General features: G+C 35.9%; 1 protein-coding gene and 1 pseudogene across 1 annotated transcript in view; both read right to left on the reverse strand.

The window, feature by feature from the left end:
• Positions 1-11,025, reverse strand: part of LOC125680233 (uncharacterized) — a 13,852-nt gene extending 2,827 nt beyond the window's left edge. Inside the window, exons 1-8 of the mRNA XM_056153569.1 lie at positions 10,797-11,025; positions 10,190-10,606; positions 7,979-8,329; positions 7,456-7,836; positions 6,082-6,489; positions 5,352-5,696; positions 4,947-5,258; positions 82-111 (exon numbers count right to left, since the gene is read on the reverse strand). Of these exons, the coding sequence (XP_056009544.1) occupies positions 82-111; positions 4,947-5,258; positions 5,352-5,696; positions 6,082-6,489; positions 7,456-7,836; positions 7,979-8,329; positions 10,190-10,606; positions 10,797-10,896 (2,344 nt within the window). The 5' untranslated portion in view covers positions 10,897-11,025. The remainder of the gene's footprint in view (positions 1-81; positions 112-4,946; positions 5,259-5,351; positions 5,697-6,081; positions 6,490-7,455; positions 7,837-7,978; positions 8,330-10,189; positions 10,607-10,796) is intronic.
• A 3,485-nt stretch (positions 11,026-14,510) lies between these two features.
• Positions 14,511-23,897, reverse strand: LOC125680234 (uncharacterized; annotated as a pseudogene).
• Between the last annotated feature and the right edge of the window lie 1,560 nt (positions 23,898-25,457).

Consider the following 25,457-nt stretch of genomic DNA (forward strand, 5'->3'; position numbering starts at 1 on the left):
GTTTATGGTGAAAGGAAAAAGTAATCTATGTAAAGCTTTTCTGTTTGGTGAATAAAGATTTATAAATCGAATTATATTTACCTGTATTTTGCGTCTCAGCTTCTGGCCGAACTGTAAGAGTAAGAAAAGGAAAAAGAAATACATGTATATGATCCATTATAGATGTAAACGATATTATGGTAGTTTCCATCACAATACGAACGATTATTAATAGGAGTTATTTACATTCCATCTGAAAATTCTAAATATGTTAATGCAGGTGTTTTTAATGAATTAGAAGATGAGAACATTCGCTATTCCCATGATTGTACGTATACGTGTTTATTATGTGATTTCAATGCAAGAACTAGTATCTGAATCACGTTGATAATACTGAGTACCCTGATGTTATTAATGATAAATCCTATGTATTAGATAATCTAAATGTTCCAAAATTAAGAACTTCGATGGATAAAATTGGAAACAATTTTGGTAATCGGCTTATTTATTTGTGTAAACATTCTGGTTTATGTATCCTGAGTGGGCGCTTCGGGGCTGACAGAGATATTGGAAAAACTACCGGTACTTTCAAAGATAGAAGCGTAGTGGACTACTGCATTGGAAATTCAGAAGTTTTGGGTATTGTCAAACAATTTGAAGTTGAAGATTTTTTTTATTTGTATTCCGATTGTCATAAACCAATACGCCAGTTTCGAGATACGAACTCATCTGTGTAGGAGGTGCATTTAGTGGAACTTTGAATGACTAAGTGGGACAGAGTGGACCTACAGTCAGCGAGGAAGATGATGAAATGTATGAAAAGCGGCTTCTCTTTTAATATGTAAATGTGGGAAATACAATATACTATCGAAAGAAATGTTTTACTAAAGTGGAAACATAAAAACAATGTCATATTTGCAAGTATTGTCTTAGATATGGTACTTATGACCAACGAAATAACGTTATATGATAAGAATTCTATGTATTTAATTACTCCCTAAATACTTACAACTTACTTAGTTTGTGTATCAGTCGAATTCGGGTGATCTAACAGTGTATGAGAAACTTACTGAGTACATTCACTTACGCAATGATGAATATTAGTCCCACTCCCGCGTGTAAACAAATTGTTTCGCGCCTCACTATATACGAGATTCTCCAAAGGGAAATAACTCGGGTGTATCTCGAAACCGGCGTATTCATGTTTCTATTAATTTATCATGTGATGTAATGGTAGAAAACTGTGTAAAGAATATGAGTGTTGACGAAATGTAGGCTTGGGATGACAATAAGCAGCGTGAATTAATATAAATGTAGATGGGCATGCTTGTTACATAACTAATTTATGTAGGTTACTGGATAACACTGATACATGTAATGTAGATCAAAATGTTATTAACCATGTTGTTATTGAAGTGTGTGAAATATTGTCTAATAGTGCTAACAATACTTTTGGTGTACGTAAAAGTTTTCAAAACTCTAAACAAAGTTAAAATACTAATAAGCCATGGTTTGCTACCGAATGTAAAATTGCCCGCTAAAAATACAGAAGACCTAAACGCTTTCACAAAAAATACAGAAATAGTGCTCTGAAAGAAGACATGTATAGAAAAGAAAGATTATATAAAAAGAAACTAAGAAGCGCAGTAAATTCACATAAAAATGACAATAAACCCTAAAAATAAAAGAAAATCCAATACAAAAATTTCAATTGAGCAATTATATGAGTTATTTAAAGAATTAAATACAGAAAAAGATAGTAACGTACCAGATTATTTTTTTTATCTTCTGAGCAATTACTTAATATTTCATATTTAGAGTGTAACGGAATAATAAACACACCAATTTCACAAGAAGAAGTTAAGAAATGCATTAAATCTCTAAAACCCAATAAATCAAATGGTGGTAATAATATTATTAACGAATATATTAAAGGAGCACTTGAATTATGTTACCACTATATCATAAACTTTTTGATAAAATATTTGATTGGGGTGTATTTCCTTCACAATGCCTATACGGACAGATAACTCTACTGTATAAAGGCAAAGGCAATGTAAATGATCCCCAAAATTACAGACCTATTTCGTTATTAAGTGGTATTGGAAAACATTTTACTTCTATATTAAATGAAAGACTAAACGAATACGTAAATCATTGTAATTTAATATCAGAAAACCAGGCGGGATTCCGCAAAGGTAATTCTACTATTGATCACATATTCGTTTTACATGTAATCATTGAACTATCAAATATTAGGAAAATGAAACTCTATTGTGGTTTTATAGATTACAAAAAAGCATTTGATTCTGTTTGGCTAATCGGTCTTCGGAACAAAATTTTGCTACATGTTAACATTGATGAAAAATGTTTTAGAATAATGTATAATGGAATAAAAGCACAAATAAAGTTTAATGGTGATCTTTCAGAACCATTTTCGTGTCAACTGGGAGTCCGACAGGGTGAAATTTTATCCCCATTTCTATTTTCCATTTATTTAAACGACTTGGAATCATTCTTAGAAACAAATAATGTTAATGGCTTACAACATATTTCCGAAATGTTCTTGAACTAATTGCACATCTACGAAAAACTATTCATTCTCTTATATACTGATGACACTATAGTATGTGCCGAGTCACCCGAAATGTTGCAGAAGGCTCTAAATTACTTTTAGTACTATTGTGACGTCTGGAAATTAAGAGTCAATGCAAATAAAACTAAAATTATGATGTTTGGCAAGGAACATACAAATAAGAGTTACCTCTCCTTCACAGATGGTGGTTCCAATTTAGAAGTTGTAGACAGTTTCAAATATCTTGGTGTAACATTTACAAATCCAGAAAGTTTTAAAATTGATATAAAAGAAAGATTTGATAAAGCTACAAGAGCAATGTTTAACGTCATCGCAAGATGTAAAGAACACAGCTTATCTATAGATTCAGTTAGACTTATTCGACAAAATAATCCAACCAATATTATTATACGGGTTTCACAAAAAAGAAAACATATTGAAACATGAAAAAATGCATTTAAAATTATGTAAATATATATTGAGTTTGAGTACTAAGACAACAAATGGAATGATATATGGGGGACTTGGGAGATACCCTCTTCTAGTAATGGTTAAGATAAAAATGATAGCGTTTTGGGCGAAACTTCATTTCTCTCATATTTGTGGGCAACAGAATCTCTATATAATCCAATTTGGGTGAAACAGGAAGTTAAAAGAATATTAATAGACCAATTTATTCAAGTGTGGAGGAGTAATATTTATCTTTCTCCCAAATGTTTAACAGACTTTTCAAAGATTCTCTGATATTCGAGAATTATCTCGCTATTCTGTCTCGAAAATACGCACTAATTATATGTAAATTTAGATGTAATAATTTTAAACCACCCATTGAGTGTGGAAGATGGAATAATACTCCTAGAAGTAAATGTTTTTGTTATTTATGTGATCAAAACAAAGTAGGAGACGAATATCACTACATTTTTAGTGTATACAACATAATTTAACAAATGCCAGAAAAGCTTTATTGTCTGAAAATCTAACAAAAAATCCAAATATTATCAAATTCCACAAACTATTTACATCAACAAATCTTGTACTGCTTAAAATTTATGAAATTTTTATTTGTTGTAAAGGAAAATGTGGACCTTACGTACTTTAATAATTTCATTAGGATAATGTTCATTTGTTGAATCAATGTTTCTCCACTTTATACATAGTAATATAAAATATTTATTCCTGTACATGTTGTATATGCAGTATTCTGTACTCTGTAATGTATGACTTCATTTATGAAAATAAAGAATTGATTGATTGCCACACCTGCTGTGACACGGGGCCTCGGTTTTTGCGGTCTCATCCGAAGGACCACCCCATCTAGTCGCCTCTTACGACAAGCAAGGGGTACTGAGGACCTATTCTAACCCGGATCCCCACGGGTCTGCTAACATGGAGTGTCGCAGCTCATACATATGCAAGGTGAAGATAACGAACAGTGATCAATCTCATAACTCCTACAAGCAGTACAAAATAGATAGTTGGGCAAACACGGACCCCTGGACACACCAGAGGTGGGAGCAGGTGCCTAGGAGGAGTAAGCATCCCCTGTTGACCGGTCACACCCGCCGTGAGCCCCATATCCTGATCAGGTAAACGGAGTTATCCGCAGTCAAAATCAGTGTGCCAAGAACGGCTTAACAATCGGTATGAAACACGTCTGACAGTATTTGACCCAATGCGAGGTTGTATTGACGAACTAGATCGTTATAACGACCACAGAATTTGCGAAATGCTGACTTCAATCGAGACTGTTGAAATCCCTGTACCATCAACTTGTTTGTCAGTAGCTTACCTCGATTTAAAAACTGACTATACCCAGAACAAGCTCTTGCATATCGAATCAGTTGAGATACATAAACACCATATGCAGGTGATAATGGTATATTCCTACATAAATGTGGGAAGTTGACGACGGACATATATATCGTTTTGAAAGTGAAATTCATTTTTAAATATTTATGCCGATGCACGATACATTTGAAGTCCCAATAGCCAATACCAATGACCACTTCAAAAAGCTATATCACATAAATTTCAGATCTGCGTGCAAAAATGAATATCAATCCGGAAATTACGTACTCGCTCGTTACACCCTTGGATTTACTCGCTTCTTCTGAGACGATAATAGGGAAGTAGAAGTTGCGGGTTCTGAGTCGGGATTTGATGGATTTTCTAGTAGAATTGATTCAATGGTTGCTTGGTTGTATATAGTTTAACGCCCGGTGCGAGAATGTTTCACTCATATGGTGCATTCTCCATTAAAGTGTTAAATTTGAGTCACGTCACCTGATAAGGTCTCAATACGATGTAAAACGGCAAAAAATTAATAATAATAATAAACAGCATGTTTGATGGGTTTTTTTCATGTCATTTCGTAATAAATTAAGACACTTACCTATTCGTATCTCAATATTTTGGGATGCATTAAATAATTTTCCATTGAAGCCGTTGAAAGCAAAGCATTCGTACATTCCAGAATCATCTTCCTGCAAATTCCGCAAGAATAATGTTCCGTTTTCTGTGGACAGTTCGGTAACATTGTCAGTGTTTAGTCCCTGGAAGGTCCACACATATTTGTTAATAGTGTCATTATCATTGCCATTTGGTCTAGGATTACCAAGCGCTGTACAGTGTAAGGTCACCATGGAACCATTCAAATACTGGGAGTGATCAGGCACTTTGCTTATTATGGGAATTCCAACAGGATCTGTAAATAGTAAAGTCATGAACGCTGAAATTTTATGAAAACGTGTTAAATTCAAAACTTCATATCTATACAGATAGGAATTTAAAATCTTACAAAATACGTTGATCTTTTGGGATTCTTGGTGAGGCTTGTTGTAATCTGGCGAAGTCGTCAGCAGCTCATTGTCCACAGAACACCTCCATACCGATCGGTGATCCTCCTTGGTCATGTTAAGTTCAATAGAACTAGTTACGTTGAAGACACACAGTCCAGGATGGGTGGTGGGAACTAAAGATTCGCCCATGAAATCGGGCTGCAACACCCCATGCCTGAAGCGCCACCACTTGATTTTCCCAGGAGGATTACCAACGTCAGCAGAACATGAGAAGTTATATGACATGTCCTCCTCGATATCATGAGGGACATCTCTAAAAGGTTCATAAGGTGCTTCTGCCGGGGCTGATATAAAGGGAGTATTTTCATTATTTATATATTTTTTCATTCGGCATGTGTGTGAGAGAGAGAGAGAGAGAGAGAGAGAGAGAGAGAGAGAGAGAGAGAAATAAGTCCTTGGTATAGGCAAAATATAGAGAGAGAATATTCAGATGAAGATTTCACATTTATTCCAAAGCGCTTTTGCTCTACGGTTCTTCAGTGGAATTTGAAAAAACAGCAATAACATAACTAGACGTCCTTATTATGATGACAATTATTGACATAAAATTATAATAAGGACGGCTAGTTATGTTATTGCTGTTTTTTCAAATTCCACTGAAGATCCGTAGAGCGAAAGCGCTTTGGAATAATATATAGTAATCGATATAAAAAAGTTTCGTATACTCACATCTGAATATAAGTGATGAAGAAGACTCGAGAGGAGAAGGTCCCGCTGTATGTCTTATGTCTATGACACATTTATACTTATTCTCATCTGAGCATTCCAAATCTGTAACTCTCATCGCTACATAAAACGAACTGGGAGCAATGGTCGTCACGTTTAACAACTCAGACCGATTCATGAACATCAAACCTGATTCTGTAGACGAAAAAGAGTTTATATCATCAGGAAAATCTGGAGGGGAAAATGTTGCAATCTCCTCGTAATGTCCATTTTTCTCTACTTCCCAAGCGATTCCTCCCGGATAGACTAGCTCGTTACCAGTTAGAGTGTAATTACATTCAAAAGTGACTTCACTACGTCCGGCGCCGGCTTGTATTATCGGTATAGTTGAAATTTCTCCTGACCAACATACTGAAAGGGAAGATTTGTTGAGATGATTTTCTTCTACATCACTGTATGCACTTCCGCACATTTTCGACAATAAAACGTTTCAATAACTTCTGTTACCTTGAGAAAATGATGATATTGTTGCTAATACTGTAAAAGCTTGACAATGCTTAAAGTTTCCCATATTTTCTCTCTTCCGTAGGTGGTTGTTTAGTCCTCAGGTGCTTGTCATGTTAAAAAAAAGTTATTTCAAATAAGTTTTTGCATAATACATTCTACTCATCTTTAAAGGTAGAGCCCAGTGATATGAAGTGTATTGGATACAGTATACCCAGTTGATATATGACAATGAAGTCTGATGTAACAAATGTAATTTATTACTGAAGATTAAAAAGAACATCATTTAATTAAACATCTCTTCATATTGAACCTGTTAAGAACATTATAGGAACGTAAATCTTTCTGACACTTAATACTAAGCAGGGCTATTGAAAACGAAATGAATTGAACAATTGAATTACTCTCTTTAGAAGATATAAATGAGAGATAACTTAGAGACAGGTGATTCGTTCTGACGTATACTTACGTAATCCACGCGTTGGTGTACCTGCTTAAGGTACGAGATTCTATGTTACACTTAAACATAAAGTCATCATAAATTGTTATCCGCCTAGAAGATATTGACACATTGTACTTTAATTGTCTTTTCTTATGAAAATTCATCAACAGTTTTAAAACATACTTCTACTTAGTATTATCTCTTGGTATTGTTTCATATAGTATCTTAGATGAATAGATAAATGTACATTTACAATTATAATTGTATTAAAACCACAATCAAAGCTCTGAAAGGATAGGATGGGATATTAAAAGCGTAAAGGTCTTGTTAAGTAACAGCACAATGAAAATAAAAACATTAAACAATGGTTAAAATGAACAAGTAATTTAGTTGAGCAAGATATTGAATTCTAGAATGTTATTGTACTAAACAATTTGACGATAGACTTTCAAGAATTACGTTTTTGATAAAACTGACAATGTGATAAAGAAAATGCTTACCTATTTGTATAATAACCTCTATGTGGTTAGAGCTACTGAACTCCTTCCCATTGTAACTATTGTGAGCAGTACAAGTGTATTTCCCAGAATTCTCTACTTGGAGGTTCTGAAGAGCCAGAAGGCCGTTATTAGAGGTGAGGACGATGTCCTTGGCAGTTCCCCTAGCTCTGAATATCCACAGATAGTAATTAATGTGGTTGTCAATCAGCGGACTTGGGTTGCCATCAGCCGTGCAGTATATGGTTAAGCTGGCTCCAACCTCGTACCGTGGACCTTTTGGTATTACCTCGATAGAAGGAGTTTCAACTTTGTCTAGTGTAATGAAACAATGAAATAAGATTTTTTTTTAAATATGCATTCTATTGAGACTATATGGAATCTTTTTTCTGTCTTTTTGAGTGTGGAAAATTTTGAGTTTGTTGATTTATTATAATTGAGCATACACCATCCTTACAGTAGACTCGAATTCCCTTAGTTTCCTCGTACGGTTTGTCGTAGTCGGGATAGGCCGTTAACAGGTTGTTATTGACGGAGCATCTCCACACAGACTTGTCATCGTTTCTCGACATTGTGAACGCGGATATGTAGCTGGTCACATTGTAGGCGCAAACGTCCGTCTTCATTAGAGGTACGGTATCCGACTGCCCCATGAAATTAGGGACCGATCGCCCCTGCTGATAACGCCACCATTTGATGTTCCCTGGTGGTTTCCCTACGTTGGCCGTGCAAGAAAACTTTACACTCATACCTTCTTCTAAATCGTCGGGTATAGGACCTGGGGCCCTATATGGCTTTTCAGCAGGGGCTACAATTTAAAAAAAACATTCCGTTAAATTCCGAACTTGCAATCATTTTGATTATTGAGGCAGTTTTTGTGCTTTGCTAATATTTATCAGTTTTGTTGCGTTGTAATTTCTTGTGTACGATTCTTATATGAATAGAGAATATTCAAGGCTGTTTTAATATGGAATATGTATTTCAGGATTGCTAAATAAGACAAAATGGATTTTACGAATACGAAATGTGAGTGAGTGAATGGAAAATGTGAAGATAACGAACAATGATCAATCTCATAATCCTTTGAAGAATACGAAATTTAGAGCAGATCAAACATGGATCCCTTGAAACACCAGAGGTGGGATCAGATGCCTAGGAGGGGTAAAAATCCCTTGCTGTTCGGTCACACCCCCAGTGAACCCTCCATCTTGACCAGGTAGAAGGATTAATCAGTAGTCAAAATCAGTATGATCGACTGATTGTATTTTGTTTAACGTCCCTCTCGAGAATCTTTCACTCATATGGAGACGTCATCATTGCCGGTGAAGGGTTACAAAATTTAGGCCTATGCTCGGCGCTTACGGCCTTTGAGCAGGGTGGGATCTTTATCGTGCCACACCTGCTGTGACACGGGGTCTCGGTTTTTGTGGTCTCATCCGAAGGACAGCCCCATTTAGTCGCCTCTTACAACAAGCAAGGGGTACTGAGGACCTTTTCTAACCCTGATCCCCACGGGTTCAAAATCAGTATGTAAAGAACGGCATAACAATGGATGCGAAACATGCTGGACAGCATTCGACCTAACGAGGAGTTGTATTTTCAAATAAGATAGAATTTGCGAAATGCTGACTTTAAACGAGACTATTGAAACCCTATGACATCAACTTATTTGTCAATAGTCTGTCTCGATTTTTTTTTTTTTTTAAAATGGTCATGCGTAGACGATTCTGTCTCGTATCGAATCAGTTTGAGGCAGAAAAACCATATGCAATTAAGTCATGTTTAGGACAGCAACATTGACGTCGATGGCAGGCAACTGCTACATTTCGATCAGAATCGTTCGCCCCATCATTCGGATCATTGTGTTAAAAGATTATCCATACTTGTAGCAGTCAAAATTAAAGGACGCTAGAGTAACAAATGGCATTTTGACCAAAAACCAAAATATGAAAAAGAAAAGAAAAAAAACAAAAAGATTTTTAAACCTTATTCATATATTGATAATATCCAGCAAATGTTTCTTGAATTATTGAACGGGCAATATTTTCTTACGTGAAGAGAAGTTTGATCCCTGACCTTACAGCGGTCATCTGTTCCTTAGGGAGTGCCAGTGTACCAAATTGATGGCTATCAAACAATGTTATCTTACGTCTAGAACAGGTTAATCCCTAACCTTTGACCTTGTGAACTTAACATAAGTAGGGATCATCTACTCCTCAAGGGCACCAGTTTATCAAGTTTGATGTCTATCAAACAAAGGGCCCTATAGATAGTGAACGGGCAATATTTCCTTTTATCCAGAGTAGTTTGACCCTTGACCTTCGGCGTTAAGTCGTCTACAGTATACCAAGTTTTATGTTGACATTTAACGGCCAATACGTGGTCTACCGACAGCTATAAACCAATATGTCCTCTCTTTTTGAGATATAGAAATAACATTTGTAATCATCACTTTGTAAAAATAACATCAGTGAAAATATATCTTTTATCCAATAGATAAATAAATTTCTTTCAAAAATAAAATTTGATCAGCTGTACATTTTCTTTAGGTTCTAAAATCATTAGATAAGGATACCATGTCGAAAATTGAACTCCATAAGATATAACAATTCATAGTAAATTCTTAATGATACATGCACCTCGGTAGTCCGATAATGAAATACATTACCCGTTAGAAATAGAGACACGTCAGACGATACCGTGGTGGATCCACTCGTGCTGGAGAATACGACCGAACATCTGAAATTACCCTCATCTTCACACCTCACCTCAATCAGTCTGAACACGGCCGTGTACGAGTTTGAACCAGAGCTAACCACATTAAGCAGTGCGGATCGGGTTTTGAAATCCGTGCCAACTGAGGTAGTGACGTACTGGTTCGACTGTCTGGGGGCATTTGGAAGTGAGAATTCAGCAATTGTTTCAAATTGTCCGCTTCCTGTTACACTTTCTATCTGCCATGAAATATTTCTGGCATGTACTGTTTCGTGAGGCCCTAATGTGTAATGACATTTGAATTCGACTGGGTGGAATCCAAGTCTGGCCTGAAGGTTGGATTCCGTGGAAACGTTTCCTGCCGCACAACCTGCATTAGAAACTCGTTTTAGTGGAAAAATCCTACAGTGTTGATCATTTGATTTTAGAAATACTCTCAAATATACATTACTGCGGAGTTCAATTTTATTTCAAGTGACGGATATTGGTTTTTTTTTTCCCAACATATGTTCGTGGATTTCCGAATCATGCAAATATTGTAAGATCTTAAATATACTTACATTTGGCCACCAGGATTATGGATAAAAAAGAGTGGACAATACTCTGCAATTCCATTGTTTTACTGCACTTTGCTATATTCTTTATCTTTCTTATCTGCATGAATGACTCGGGAAACGTTACACGTGGTACAATTTGCAATCAAGAAGAATATGCACCAGAAGTACCTATATAACCTCTGTACTATAACTACGAAGTCAAATATGGCAGTCTTTGTCGCTAAACTTTGAAGTATTTTTCTTTTGAACTGAGTTTACTCAGAGTTTGAATAAAATGGATTTGTATAAAGATGTTACCAGTTACTCTCGCGTCAGGGCTGCACCAAAAGGGATCAGAGAAACAAGGACAATAGATCGTACTAATTTGACCTAGATATATCTAGGACATTATTGTTTTAGAAAGTTTCAAATTGAATTAATTAACTTACTATATATACAAAGGGGAGAGTGGTAAAGACAAGTTTATGATGGTATAAAATGTGTATGAATGAAAATTCAGAACTTACGAGAGCACACCAAACCATGCATTTTTAATTTATTTACTGTATATGATAAACTATGGTGGATCATACGTTTATCGGTAAATCAAATTACTAAGTCCTACATCAAAATGAATACATTTTAAAGATAGCTCTGTTTTTTTAAAGTTACAGCAATAGGAGAACTTATTACTGCAAACGATCTCTAAACTATTCCGTTCGTTTTATATAAAGTATATAATGAAAATTTATCTTTCCACACAAAACGAATAGCTTAAGATGCGTATGTGACCACCCTTGCATTCGTTATTCCTAAAAATGGAGGAAACTATTCTGTACTCACCGCGCATGAGACAGTAAAACCGAGGCCCTGTATCACAGCAGGCATCACTGTCGGAAACCCACGATCGGTTGCTCTACGTTTACCTCCCGTGGGACACAACACTGATATTTTCGCATAACTCATTCAAATGCGTGACCTATTGAGGACCAATTGAAATCGCCGTAAGTATTCCCGATACTCAAAGTGTCAGCTGTAATGGCGGCGCCCATGCAAGTGTATGTGTTTTGTTGTACCACTATCAAAGATATATAGATGAAAACTCCATATTTGGCACCCAAAATGGCTGATTATTTTAACTAATACTTCACTTGCCCCCCCCCCCCTTCGGAAATCCTGGATCCTCCTCTGGTATGTTTATTACATGTATCATCACTGCTTCATGGCACGTGAATAAAATCAGTCATGCATGATATAATTTCAAAACCAGATGCCAATTTGAATTAAGATATGGTCTTATAATCCTGTTCACATGTCATTTTGTAATTAGCGTAGGTGAGACATCAATATTGTGTTTACAAGGGAAAAGGTATGTAAAGATCGAAGGTCACAATTACTGGCTTAAATTGTGCCGACAACACAACTGGAACAAATTAGGCAGTACTTAATACGCAAGTAAGTTTAACATACCTATATACACCGATGAAATACCAAGTCTGTTTTTTAAAAAAAACACATTGGTCCCGTATGATGGAACTAAAAGTGCTGAACATAGCCTCGTATCAATAAGTAGTACGATAGTAAATGCTTGGTAATAGGCTTATTCCTCCCCTGTTTTCCTCCCCTGTCTTTATAGACACAAATACACCTTCCGCTTCAATAATGCACATAAAGCATCTCGCTGAAGGTTTTGTACCTTGTCCAACTTAAACGAAGTCAAAATCTTGGCTTCGAAACCATGTTTTTCTATGCTACCGAGGACTGGAAATAAGGTGCTTTTTCATTGATTGAATATCGCATTAAGGAATGGTAAAGCGACCAATCGCATATAGAAGACGAGACACATTTTCCAGCGAAAATACTGACGTTGTGTCCCACGGTAGGTAAACGTAGAGCAACCGACCGTGGGTTCCCGACGATGAGCAGGCATAAGAAAACAAAACCGAGGTCCTGTATCACAGCAGGTGATGCATGGTAAAGATCCACTCCCTGCTGAAAGGCCGTAAACGCTGAGTATAGGCCTAATTTTCACAGCCCTTCACCGGCAATGATGACGTTACCATATGAGTGAAATATTCTCGAGAAGGACTTAAACAATCTACAACAATAACAAACTGTGAAAAGGGGAGGGAAGTTACTGTACGAGGGCTGTTCGATATGTAATGTGTATTGTACCACAGTGCGATCACGCTTTCCACGATTTTTTTCGTGGATGATGATACTCTTGAATAGCATCACTGAAGAGACATTATTTGTCGAAATGCGCATCTGGTGCATCAAAATTGGTACCGTATAAGTTTTATATTATAACCCCTGGGTCGAGGCCTCTGCTGGTGGACTGTTAGTCCCCGAGGGTCTCTACAGCCCAGTAGCTAAGTACTTCGTTACTAGCTTGAAAATACGGATGTATTTAATTGCTGTTATAAAATTTAGAAATTCATTTCAAAATTAAGGATTATCTCTCTCATGCATAGCTCTTATCCTTGGACGAATTTGGCTCCACTTTTTTGGCACCCTGTTTTTGGCTATATTTAGCTCTAAAGCTTCATAGTTATTTCGGATTTCAAACATTTCGGTTGAGCATCACTGAAGAGACATTATTTGTCGAAATGCGCATCTGGTGCATCAAAATTGGTACCGTATAAGTTTTATATTATGATCCCTGGGTCGAGGCCTCTGCTGGTGGACTGTTAGTCCCCGAGGGTCTCTACAGTCCAGTAGCTAAGTACTTCGTTACTAGCTTGAAAATACGGATGTATATTTAATTGCTGTTATAAAATTTAGAAATTCATTTCAAAATTAAGGATTATCTCCCTCATGCATAGCTCTTATCCTTAGACGAATTTGGCTCCACTTTTTTTGGCACGCTGTTTTTGGCTATAATAGCTCTAAAACTTCATTGTTATTTCGGATTTCAAACATTTCGGTTGAGCATCACTGAGGAGACATTATTTGTCGAAATGCGCATCTGGTGCATCAAAATTGGTACCGTATAAGTTTTACAATAGCGGTTATCACTGAGCATAGGCCTACATTTGAAAATTTCTTGAGAGGGACGTTAAACCTGATACAATCAATCTATCGTTGATAGAAAGATTGATGTAAGTTGTTTCATTTTACCTGGGTGGAAGATACACATAGAAGCTGACCATGGATGTTTTGTTCTGGATATGTATATTGATGCTAATAATTCCAGTGGACATAGCAGTGTGTTCTGATGAACTGATCGGAGACTTACATGGACTACAGCGCATTCTCCTATTGACATTAAAAGGATAACTATATCCTTGGTAAGTCATGAAAAGGTGAAAATAAACAACAGTGGTCAATTTTATAACTCAGGTAAGGAATATAAGAGTTGGGAAAACACGGACCCTTGGACATGATGACGTCAAACTAATTTACAATTTTCACACTTTAAATTTCAATCTAAAGGATGCCAAGTCCATCACTTCCATCAAATCCATTATCACGATACAAATGTATGACCAGTGCATAAGGTCCTTTCTAAATGTGTCCCTTTCCAAACTTGTTCCTTTAGAGTAGAGGCGAACAGATTTTAACCCCTTATAACACAAAAGAACTTGTAATATCAGTCATTTTTCCTTCGAATTCATTCGTATACATTTTGTCTGCACTTGCAGCGGATGGCTGTAATTCTTTCCAGGTGTTTGTGGTCCATTTGAAGCACTTGTATACTTGATGGGGCGGTGTTGCATATTTTTATATCCGGGTACTTTAACGTAGTCCTCTTTGAAGTTTTCTACTCCCATCACGAAATGGCAGTCTACTCCCACCACGAAGTGGTAATCTACTCCCATCACGAGGTGGCAGAGTGTGATCCGCTGGTACTGCAATAATATTTTCAAACGCCACAAAAGTCGATTGTAACCCCTCTACAATTAAAATAAGGCGGTCGTACGGCTGCAATCAAATGAGACACACGTAACGATACATCCCAGAGTATGAAAAATTGATTATCATTAGTGTATATACAATACCTGTCTCAAACTCCTCACTCACAGGCTTTTCACTGGAGTTATCTGAAATTACATGTATTCCATGCAAGGTGAAGATAACGAACAGTGATCAATCTCATAACTCCTACAAGCAGTACAAAATAGATAGTTGGGCAAACACGGACCCCTGGACACACCAGAGGTGGGAGCAGGTGCCTAGGAGGAGTAAGCATCCCCTGTTGACCGGTCACACCCGCCGTGAGCCCTATATCCTGATCAGGTAAACGGAGTTATCCGCAGTCAAAATCAGTGTGCCAAGAACAGCTTAACAATCGGTATGAAACACGTCAGACAGCATTTGACCCAATGCGAGGTTGTATTGACGAACTAGATCGTTATAACGACCATAGAATTTGCGAAATGCTGACTTCAATCGAGACTGTTGAAATCCCTGTACCATCAACTTGTTTGTCAGTAGCTTACCTCGATTTAAAAACTGACTATACCCAGAACAAGCTCTTGCATATCGAATCAGTTGAGATATATAAACACCATATGCAGGTGATAATGGAATATTGCTACACAAATATGGGAAGTTGACGATGGAGAAGCTGAAATCATCCCGTTTGCCATACAGTTGAGTTGTCAGTTTGCCGTTAATGTCTACTTTCAATAAAATATCTAAGTATGAAGCAGAAGTGGACGACTCTGTGGTGTCCATGAATCAAAGCACATGTGTACAAGGACATGTATTAATAAAAACTGTCCAGCCATTGGATCTTAATATTACTATCATTAACTCTGTGTATTTTTAAGGAGGACTAATGCATTGTCATAATGACTGACTTCCTTTTATAACGTGAATGAAAATATGAATGTCAGCAATAATTTTTTCAGACTATACTTTCTCCTAAAACTGTAGTTTTGAACTAAATGGATAAATTTGAAAGTTTTCAGTTTTAAAAGCATTATTGTACATCACTTTCCATCCATATCAAATTTCTCAGGCTTGTTACTCCTTAAATACATGCATATTGTAAACCTTTATGCATTAAAACAGTAAAAAAAAAAACCATGTACATGTACTGTATCTTATCCGTTGAGTATTAATTTTCTAAATATATTTCACTGGTGTTGACATTGTACATTAACACAGATTAAATTCGTACATGTAGAGGTATAAAAAAAAACATACCTGGGACAAAGGCAAGTGGTTCTTCAGCAGGAGTTGCCTCAAATACATATGATGTTTCTAACAAAATTTAAGTAGAAATTCAATAAACTCTTTCTGATCCTAAACAAGTGATTACACAAGAAAAACAAGTGGCCCATGGGCCACATCGCTCACACGAGTTACTTTGGCCCTGCATGCTGTTCTTTAGCATATGGTAATTTTTAAAAGAATTCTTGAAAACTTTATTCCCATAAAAAGTTTGATCCCATACTGTGGCACCGACATACATGTAGCCATGATACAATGTCAAAAGAAAAGAGAAAATCATGGTTTAAAATTTTCAAAGGTGTACGTTTCCTTATGCAAGGTGAAGATAACGAACAGTGATCAATCTCATAACTCCTACAAGCAATACAAAATAGATAGTTGGGCAAACACGGACCCCTGGACACACCAGAGGTGGGATCAGGTGCCTAGGAGGAGTAAGCATCCCCTGTTGACCGGTCACACCCGCCGTGAGCCCTATATCCTGATCAGGTAAACGGAGTTATCCGCAGTCAAAATCAGTGTGCCAAGAACGGCTTAACAATCGGTATGAAACACGTCAGACAGCATTTGACCCAATGCGAGGTTGTATTGACGAACTAGATCGTTATAACGACCATAGAATTTGCGAAATGCTGACTTCAATCGAGACTGTTGAAATCCCTGTACCATCAACTTGTTTGTCAGTAGCTTACCTCGATTTAAAAACTGACTATACTGCAGGTGATAATGGAATATTGCTACACAAATATGGGAAGTTGACGATGGAGAAGCTGAAATCATCCCGTTTGTCATACAGTTGAGTTGTCAGTTTGCCGTTAATGTCTACTTTCAATAAAATATCTAAGTATGAAGCAGAAGTGGACGACTTTGTGGTGTCCTTTATTTCGAGCTCACAGGGATATATCAAATCGACATATGAATGAAAGCTATCATTGTTAATAGACAAAACGTCATCGATATATCTAAAAGTCGAATATATTCCCAAAACTTTGGACCATCATTTGCACAAACATGAATCTACACTATGATCAGGAAGCATTCGTATTTTATAAATTTCAACTTTTCTGGCCAAGTGGTTCTTAAGAAGATTTTTAAATGACCCCGCCCTATTTTCACCTTTCTTGGAGGGAGCATGACCATTCATTTGAACAACATTGAATCCCCTTCCCCCAAGGATGATAATGATCATGCCAAGTTTGATTGAAATTAGTCCAGTGATTATTGAAGACTTCAAAAGGATGCCACAAAATTTTTACTATTTCTCGATTATCTCCACTTCAAAAACGTTGAGGCACTTCATTTGTACAAACATGAATCCTCTTTACCCGAGTATGCTTTGTGACAAGTTTGGCTGAAATTAGCCCTTTGGTTGTGCTAAGAGAATAAGTCGAAAATGTTTTTTAAAAAAATGTTAAAAGTTTACAAACAGACGGAGGGACAGAGAGACTGATGCTGGAAAAAAGGTGATCGAAATAATAAACCATAAAACCTAAACTTTTGTTCTCATCTCTCCAATCATAATTTATAATTTGTTTAACATTCACAAGATGTGAAAATTGGATAAACTCAATTTTCATCAAAATTACCTTTCTCCAAAGGTGGTGCTGCAGTGTCCACCCCTCCAGACACTCCACCCAGTGCTGATTTGGAAATTGTTCCCATTATCTATAGAGAAGTAAAATGATATATATAAGAAATAAAAGATAACTTGTAATTTAACCATAGCTTTAGTACAGTTTCTGTATTCAACAATGTGTCATTAGTAATCTTTATATCAATAATATTGATATTTGTCCATAAAGTACTACTATTACCATTTGGTATTACTTAAATATTATACTTACAATGAACTCTGAAATCTATCGTACAGAAAATAACTTGCCATTTGTTCCCAGGACTTAAGTTCATCACTGCATGGGCCACCTCCAGTCATATACATTTCTCTTCTCCTCTCTCTGCTTCACGCTTCTTTGTTTGGTTGCTCAGATCTTGCCATTTCTTTTTAACATCAGACATGTCCCTGTTTATTTCCGAACAATTTGCAGCATTAACCCTACCACAGCAAAGAAAAAGATCAATAGAAATACAAATGTTTACAGCATTAACCCTACCACAGCAAAGAAAAAGATAAATAGAAATACAAATGTTTACAGCATTAACCCTACCACAACAAAGAAAAAGATAAATAGAAATACAAATGTTCCACAACAAAGAAAAAGATCAATAGAAATACAAATGTTCCACAACAAAGAAAAAGATAAATAGAAATAAAAATGTTTGCAGCATTAACCCTACCACAGCAAAGAAAAAGATAAATAGAAATACAAATGTTTACAGCATTAACCCTACCACAGCAAAGAAAAAGATAAATAGAAATACAAATGTTCCACAACAAAGAAAAAGATAAATAGAAATAAAAATGTTTGCAGCATTAACCCTACCACAGCAAAGAAAAAGATAAATAGAAATACAAATGTTTACAGCATTAACCCTACCACAACAAAGAAAAAGATAAATAGAAATACAAATGTTTACAGCATTAACCCTACCACAGCAAAGAAAAAGATCAATAGAAATACAAATGTTTACAGCATTAACCCTACCACAGCAAAGAAAAAGATAAATAGAAATACAAATGTTTACAGCATTAACCCTACCACAGCAAAGAAAAAGATAAATAGAAATACAAATGTTTACAGCATTAACCCTACCACAACAAAGAAAAAGATAAATAGAAATACAAATGTTTACAGCATTAACCCTACCACAGCAAAGAAAAAGATAAATAGAAATACAAATGTTTACAGCATTAACCCTACCACAGCAAAGAAAAAGATAAATAGAAATACAAATGTTTACAGCATTAACCCTACCACAGCAAAGAAAAAGATAAATAGAAATACAAATGTTTACAGCATTAACCCTACCACAGCAAAGAAAAAGATAAATAGAAATACAAATGTTTACAGCATTAACCCTACCACAGCAAAGAAAAAGATAAATAGAAATACAAATGTTTACATTTCTATGAGAAATAATAAGGCTTATATTTAAATCACATTGGGAGTATAGCCAATAACAGAATATGGTACAGAAAAACTAGTAGTCTCTTGGTATGTTTTAAATATATTTTTCCAATCATTACTTACCAGTACTATAAAAGGATTTGATCACAAATGTACTTTTTTTTTTTTTTTTTTTTTAAATGTAATTGCAATTTAATATATTTTTGAAAAATCGATCTGCACCCTGATCAATACACATACACACGAACACACACACATGTGAGGATAGTTACCATTTTTTCATGGAATGCCCATATTACAATGCACAAAGAGAAGTGCTCTTGAATAACTTAAGTTCAATTATTAACATCCCTGTTACAGTTGAAATATTGTTAAATTGTGTCAATGGCGAATCTTTTAGTACTAGAACTCAGCCCTGATGAGTTCCATTATTTATTTAAATGTACTGATGAAACTATTAAAAAATCAAAAACAAAATAGCGAAATTGACCAATTTTGATTAAATTATTAAAAAAACAATCAACCAAAAGAGGGAGAGGGTGCAACTAACTACTATTTTGAAGATCAGTTAAAGGTCAAATGTAATTAAAATAGATTTGAAAATAAAGTTTATAATTCTTTAAAACCCGTTTTGAAAAGTTTATTGATGCGTTTATTTTTTTTTAAATCCAGGTAAATGCGCAAAATGCCTATTCCAAAATCGTTGTTTATAGAAACTAATGAATGGATTTCTGTGAGAAATTGCCAGTTTTAGCAACACCGTGGATAGTGACGATGAAATACCGTAGATACACTTGAGTTTAGGGATTCAACCTTTATAATGTTTGTACCTACACCCGTTTCGAAACCATCAGATAGTAATATTTATATGATATATACATTTATATGTTCGACAAATATCTCATTGGAATCTCATTTAGAAATTATTTACCGGGCCAGTCCATAGAAAATTGGGAATAATATTGGAAAAAAATGTTCTATCAAAAGATAATCTTTGTATTTTACACAATCGAGGCTAATCAAAATTAGACTTCATAGATACTCGCCGTATACTCTATTGTAGTGATTGTGAGCGTATTTAACTAGATTGACTCTCACGTTTGTATTTTTTTTATTATGGGATTTATTTGTATGAGATTGATCAGATTCAAATTATAATGTAGCTAGATATATATTTAACTGAAAAATGCCTTTTTGAAAAAAGAACAACAAAAGACAAAAGAAAAAAATTTATTGTGCACAACGTTATTTGTACCCCCCCCCCTTTTTTTTTTTTAGATACAATGTCATAAAATGTAAATTAGGCCTATTAGTACATATAATTTCTTCACAACACACGTCAAATGCGAAATTGAAATATTACGACACAAAGTTAACGAATTGTAGCATTTTGAGGTGTGAAATTTTGCCTTAATGATTCATGATATATATGTAGCACATTAGGAATGTAGCATATTAGGAAAAGGAAAAACTTGTACTTGTTTTCATAATGAACTTGAAAAAAAAAAAAGCTTTGGAAATTGGACTGATCTCGCAATAAATAAGGTTTTATCAAAATGGGTTTTTAAAATTAAATTCATTTCCATTTTTTACTATATTTTATTTTTTCAATGTATATATAGTGAAGAAATGAAATGATGACGATGAGTCCCTTATAAATATAGTATGAGTACGATAATATTCGAAAGATATTTCATTTAATAAAAGAAATAAAATCAATTCGAACTAGGTAATGGGTGACATTAATTTTTATGTGCAATCGCAAACCCATTGAATACAATGTCGCATTAAAGCATTCAGTGGTGGATGTAGAGAGGGGTGGATTGCGTGCATCCCCCCTTTTTGGGTTGAACTTTTTATATAATTAAAATACATCCCTCCACTTGTTTTGTAGGATGTCCAGTTAATCATCACTTTGCACTTTGTTTGGAGTCAAACAGGATAATGGAAACCTGATCCTCATTAATTAAAGTGTCACTCACTGATCCTCGTGGCTTGTCACAAATCTCAGTGTCTCTTTTCAGTTTCAGTATCCAAATTCTTCGAAATTTAGTATCTTTAGGGAAAAGAAATATACTTAATCCCTGTCCCGATTTCACATTGCAGTTCAAAGCAGCGCATTGTACCATAAATACAGGACTTTTCTATGTAAACACTATAAAACCCTATCAATGCAGTCGAAAGTTGTCTCAGATGACGTCATAAGCTACGAGCGATAACTCACGTCACAACACATTTATCGATCGCTCAGGTAAAAGTTTGATAGCGCCGTGTAATTCACGCCAAGTGATTTTTATCAAAATTGCCATGGCAATTAATCCATAAGTGTACGACAGACATTTTTCTGTATAAAACTCAAGTTTTAGGAAAATCACCGTACTTGACCTTTAAGTTTGGGAGAAAGAAAAAAATATTATCCTACCCCAAATGATTTCAAAAAGAACATTTCAAAATAAAAAAGGAAGCGACATGAAAAATATATAAGAACAACAAACTAAGGAGACAAAAAAAAATGTTATTAATGATATTAAATAAAGGAAAAAGACTGGAAAAATAATAATACACACACACTTTTGACACATCCCTGTAGTTTATTTATAGAAAAGGTTTCCCCCTACTTTTGTGATTACCTCTCTTTGAAGAATCAATACTTCTTCTGTCCCGTATGTCGTAGTAAATATGATTCATCAAAACATTTCTTTATTCATAATATAGGTAATATTCATTCGTAAACCTGAATATATAGATTCTGTAAGCCCTACATTTAATTTATTCCAGAAGAATAGTTTAGCAACCATATATTAATTCGACATACAATTGCATTGTGGACAATAAAAAAGAATATGGAATTGGTAATGCATTACGTAAGGGTTAATGTACGAGTATCGCTCCATTGCTTTTAAGGAATGGAGTGATACGAGTACATTGACCCACTTAAAATCCACCTTTGCTGGGCCCCTTGCTACTAAACTTTGTGCATTTTAATCGGGTCTTACGTTTTTCATTATTTTGTTGCATGCATTTATATCTACTTGTATAACGATTGACCTACTTTCCGAACACTCCATTCCTGAAAAATAATGGAGTGTTCGAACAAAAGAATGACGTCATACTAGGTGGATTTTAATAGTTGTACATAAATAGAAGGTAACTGTGTATGTTGATGACAATATTAAGAAATGTGACATAAATATCAGTGACTCTGGGACGTGACTTCGTGGGATACTCACCGTGACGTTATCTCAGTCCAACATCGGTTCTTCACCTCGCTCGTTAAGCTGGGAGTAAATTTCCCCTTGATGATACGGATATTTTCCGCCACTGCTTGAACGAGTACTTCAATTTCATTTGCAGACCAATTCGGTTTCCTTTTGGACAACTTCTCCATATCTTACGCAATGTGACAGACGACAAAAATGTAAACACGGAAATAGAGAGAGCGCATGTGTAAAGAAACGAAAGTACGTAGTCAAGGAAGCTTTTTCTCGTAAGTGAAATCGTAAGTGCGCTCGTGGACGGAAATCGTAATTTTTTTCGTACGATTATTTTTGCACTTACGAGTGCGTTCGTGAAACTGACTTAAGATTGATCTTAAGAAAATCTTAACCTAAAAACTTACGAGAAATCTTAAGACTTTTTGTGAAAAGGGCTACACAGGAACCTAAATGAATTAAGAAAAGATAAACATAAATTGTATTTTTTAATTGTTCCAGAGAGCATGTTGTCAAACACCATAAAAATCGTGTTCTAGTATTGTTTTCTTCAAATGATTTTAAATACACACGTCTAAACTTTTAACGTCCTATTTCAGACACATATCATTATCATTACCCATACGATTCATTGATGTGCTAGATATGAACTTGGGTCAAAACAAATCTTTGATATTATTATACAAGCAATAATTGTTCTACATAGAGCAAACAATACAAAGTCATCAAATTTATATACTTTGAAGAGGAATGTTAATATGTTTTTGACTACGGATAATTCCATTGACCTTATCAAGATATACCGCTCATGGCGGGTGTGGCCGGTCAACATGGGATGCTTACTTCTCCTATGCACCTGATCCCACCTCTAGTGTGCCCAGGGGTCCGTGTTTGCCCAACCATCTATTTTGCATTGCTTATTGGATTTATGAGATTCATCACTGTTCGTTGTCTTCACCCTTCGTCAATACGGGTTAGAATAGGTCTTCTTTCATCAATACGGGTTAGAATAGGTCTTCTGTCATCAATACGGGGTAAAATGGATCCCCAGTACCACTTCCTTGTCGTAAGAGGTGACTAAACGGGCGGTCCGTCGGATGAGACCGCAAAAACAGAGGTGTGTGGCACAATAAAGATCACTACTTTCTCAAAGGCCATAAGCGCTGAGCATAGGCCTGAATTTTACAGCCCTTCACTGGCAATGGAGATGTCTCCATATGAGTGAAAATTTCTCGAGAGGGACGTTAAACAACATACAATCAATCAATCCAGTGAATCCAGTTCCTGTTGTACCATTCGTGTCTTCATGACTCCTGGCTATGGATGGTATATGTTCAGTAGTTTTACACTGCATATAAATGATGTCTACTGATTGATAAACAACCTACAGTATCCTTGTCTTAAGAATTGAGTTATGCATGCTGATCACCAATCCTGGGGCATGAATCTGCTGTGTAGAGACGTTTGGAGTACCTTTGTCAACATTTGTATTCTGCATACTCCTTCAGGAGCATAAATGGTTTTCTGTCAGGTTCAGTGGTCTTCTGGGAGTTCATGCTTTTCGGAGATTGTGACACTCCGTATTTACAATCTAATGCTGGACAAATGTTGAAGAGAACTTTCTCCTTTGTCTGGCAAGCAGCTATGTCCTCTCTTGCGTACAACGAATAAACCTGGGTCTTTAAACATTCCGCCTTGCTTGACATGTTCAAATGTAGGGGGAAAAGGTCCATGATATTCTTTGAGGGTCTACTCTTTCAGCAACTTGTCTCCTTTCATTAAGATATATCCAGAACTGCATGGTGTTTCTCATGTTTCCGTGTATGCCGTCGTTTACTTGTCCTAAACTTTCCTTACCTCCTTGTTGGTGTACTCCGCCTGAGATCTTTTAATTCATGGCTTAGTGGGATGAGCGCTGACGTAGAAACATTTGTCCAGGGATTCGAATATCGGTTTGATGTGTCTGAATCTATGTCGATACCAAACATTTGAATTTTGGCGTAAAGTCATTCTAAGGTCATTAATGGCATCATATAGTTTCTTTGGTCTGCTTTGTCTCATGAATTGTCTTTAAGTATAATGGAAATATTGAGGCCACACATCACCGTATCATAGTTCTGTTAACCTAAGGCAGTGAATGTTTTGACAGAGTTCCGTTAACCTGAATCAGTGAATGTTTTGACCTTGTTCAATGTCGTTTGATCAGAGTTGCTTTGTCTACAGCAACAATGTATCAGGTCCTCTGACTGATGATGTTGTCCAGAGGTAGGTTGTATTTTGAAGAATGCAATATTTATTCTTTATGCGCCATCCAGTATCTTAAAACATATAATTTTAGTCGTTATGCTTTTCCTGAATGTCGTTTATAGAAACCGCCGCGGTGGTCTATAGGTAGAGCGTCCACCCCGCATGCGGCCACGACAGATCCAAGTCGTTAAAACAAGTATTGACACTTCCATCGCCAAACGCTCGGCATCAGGTGTGAATGTCACAGGTCCTCGGAGATGACCTCAAAAATGGATGTCCTAATAGGTGTGACACGCTAAAGAATACTCAATAGTCGTAATCGCTGAATATAGCTTGAAATTTGAAAAAAATTTGAGAGGGGCGTTAAGCAGGATGCAATCAATCGTTGATAAAAGGACTAATGTAAGTCGTTTCATTTCAACTTGGTGGACGATGCACATAGAAGCTGATCATGGATGGGTTGTGCTGGGTATGTATATTGATGCTAATGATTTCAGTGGACATAGCAGTGTGTTCTGATGTGTTGATCGGAGACTTACATGGACTACACTGTGTTCCTCTTATTGATATTAAAAGGATAATTATATCCCTGGTAAGTCATGAAAAGGTGAAAATAAACAACAGTGGTCAATTTCATAACTCGGGTAAGGAATATAAGAGTTGGGAAAACACGGACCCCTGAACATGATGACGTCAAACTAATTTACAACTTTCACACTTTAAATTTCATTATAAAGGATGTCAAGTCCATCATGTTCATTAAATCCATTATCATTATACCTATGTATGACCAGGTACATTCTTAGAGTACTTATCGAAGAAGAGAAGCTTGGGTTGAGGCAAGCTGTGCTAGAGAGACCTTTCTATACGTGTCCTCTCCACACCTGTCACTATTGGAGTGGAGGTGACCAGATTTTAACCCCTTATCACACAATAGAACTTGTAATATCAGTCATTTGTCCTTCGAATTCATTCGTATACATTTTGTCTCCACTTCTAGCGGATGGCTGTAATTTGTG

Source organism: Ostrea edulis, chromosome 2 (genome assembly GCF_947568905.1).
Source record: "Ostrea edulis chromosome 2, xbOstEdul1.1, whole genome shotgun sequence".
NCBI lineage: Eukaryota > Metazoa > Mollusca > Bivalvia > Ostreida > Ostreidae > Ostrea > Ostrea edulis.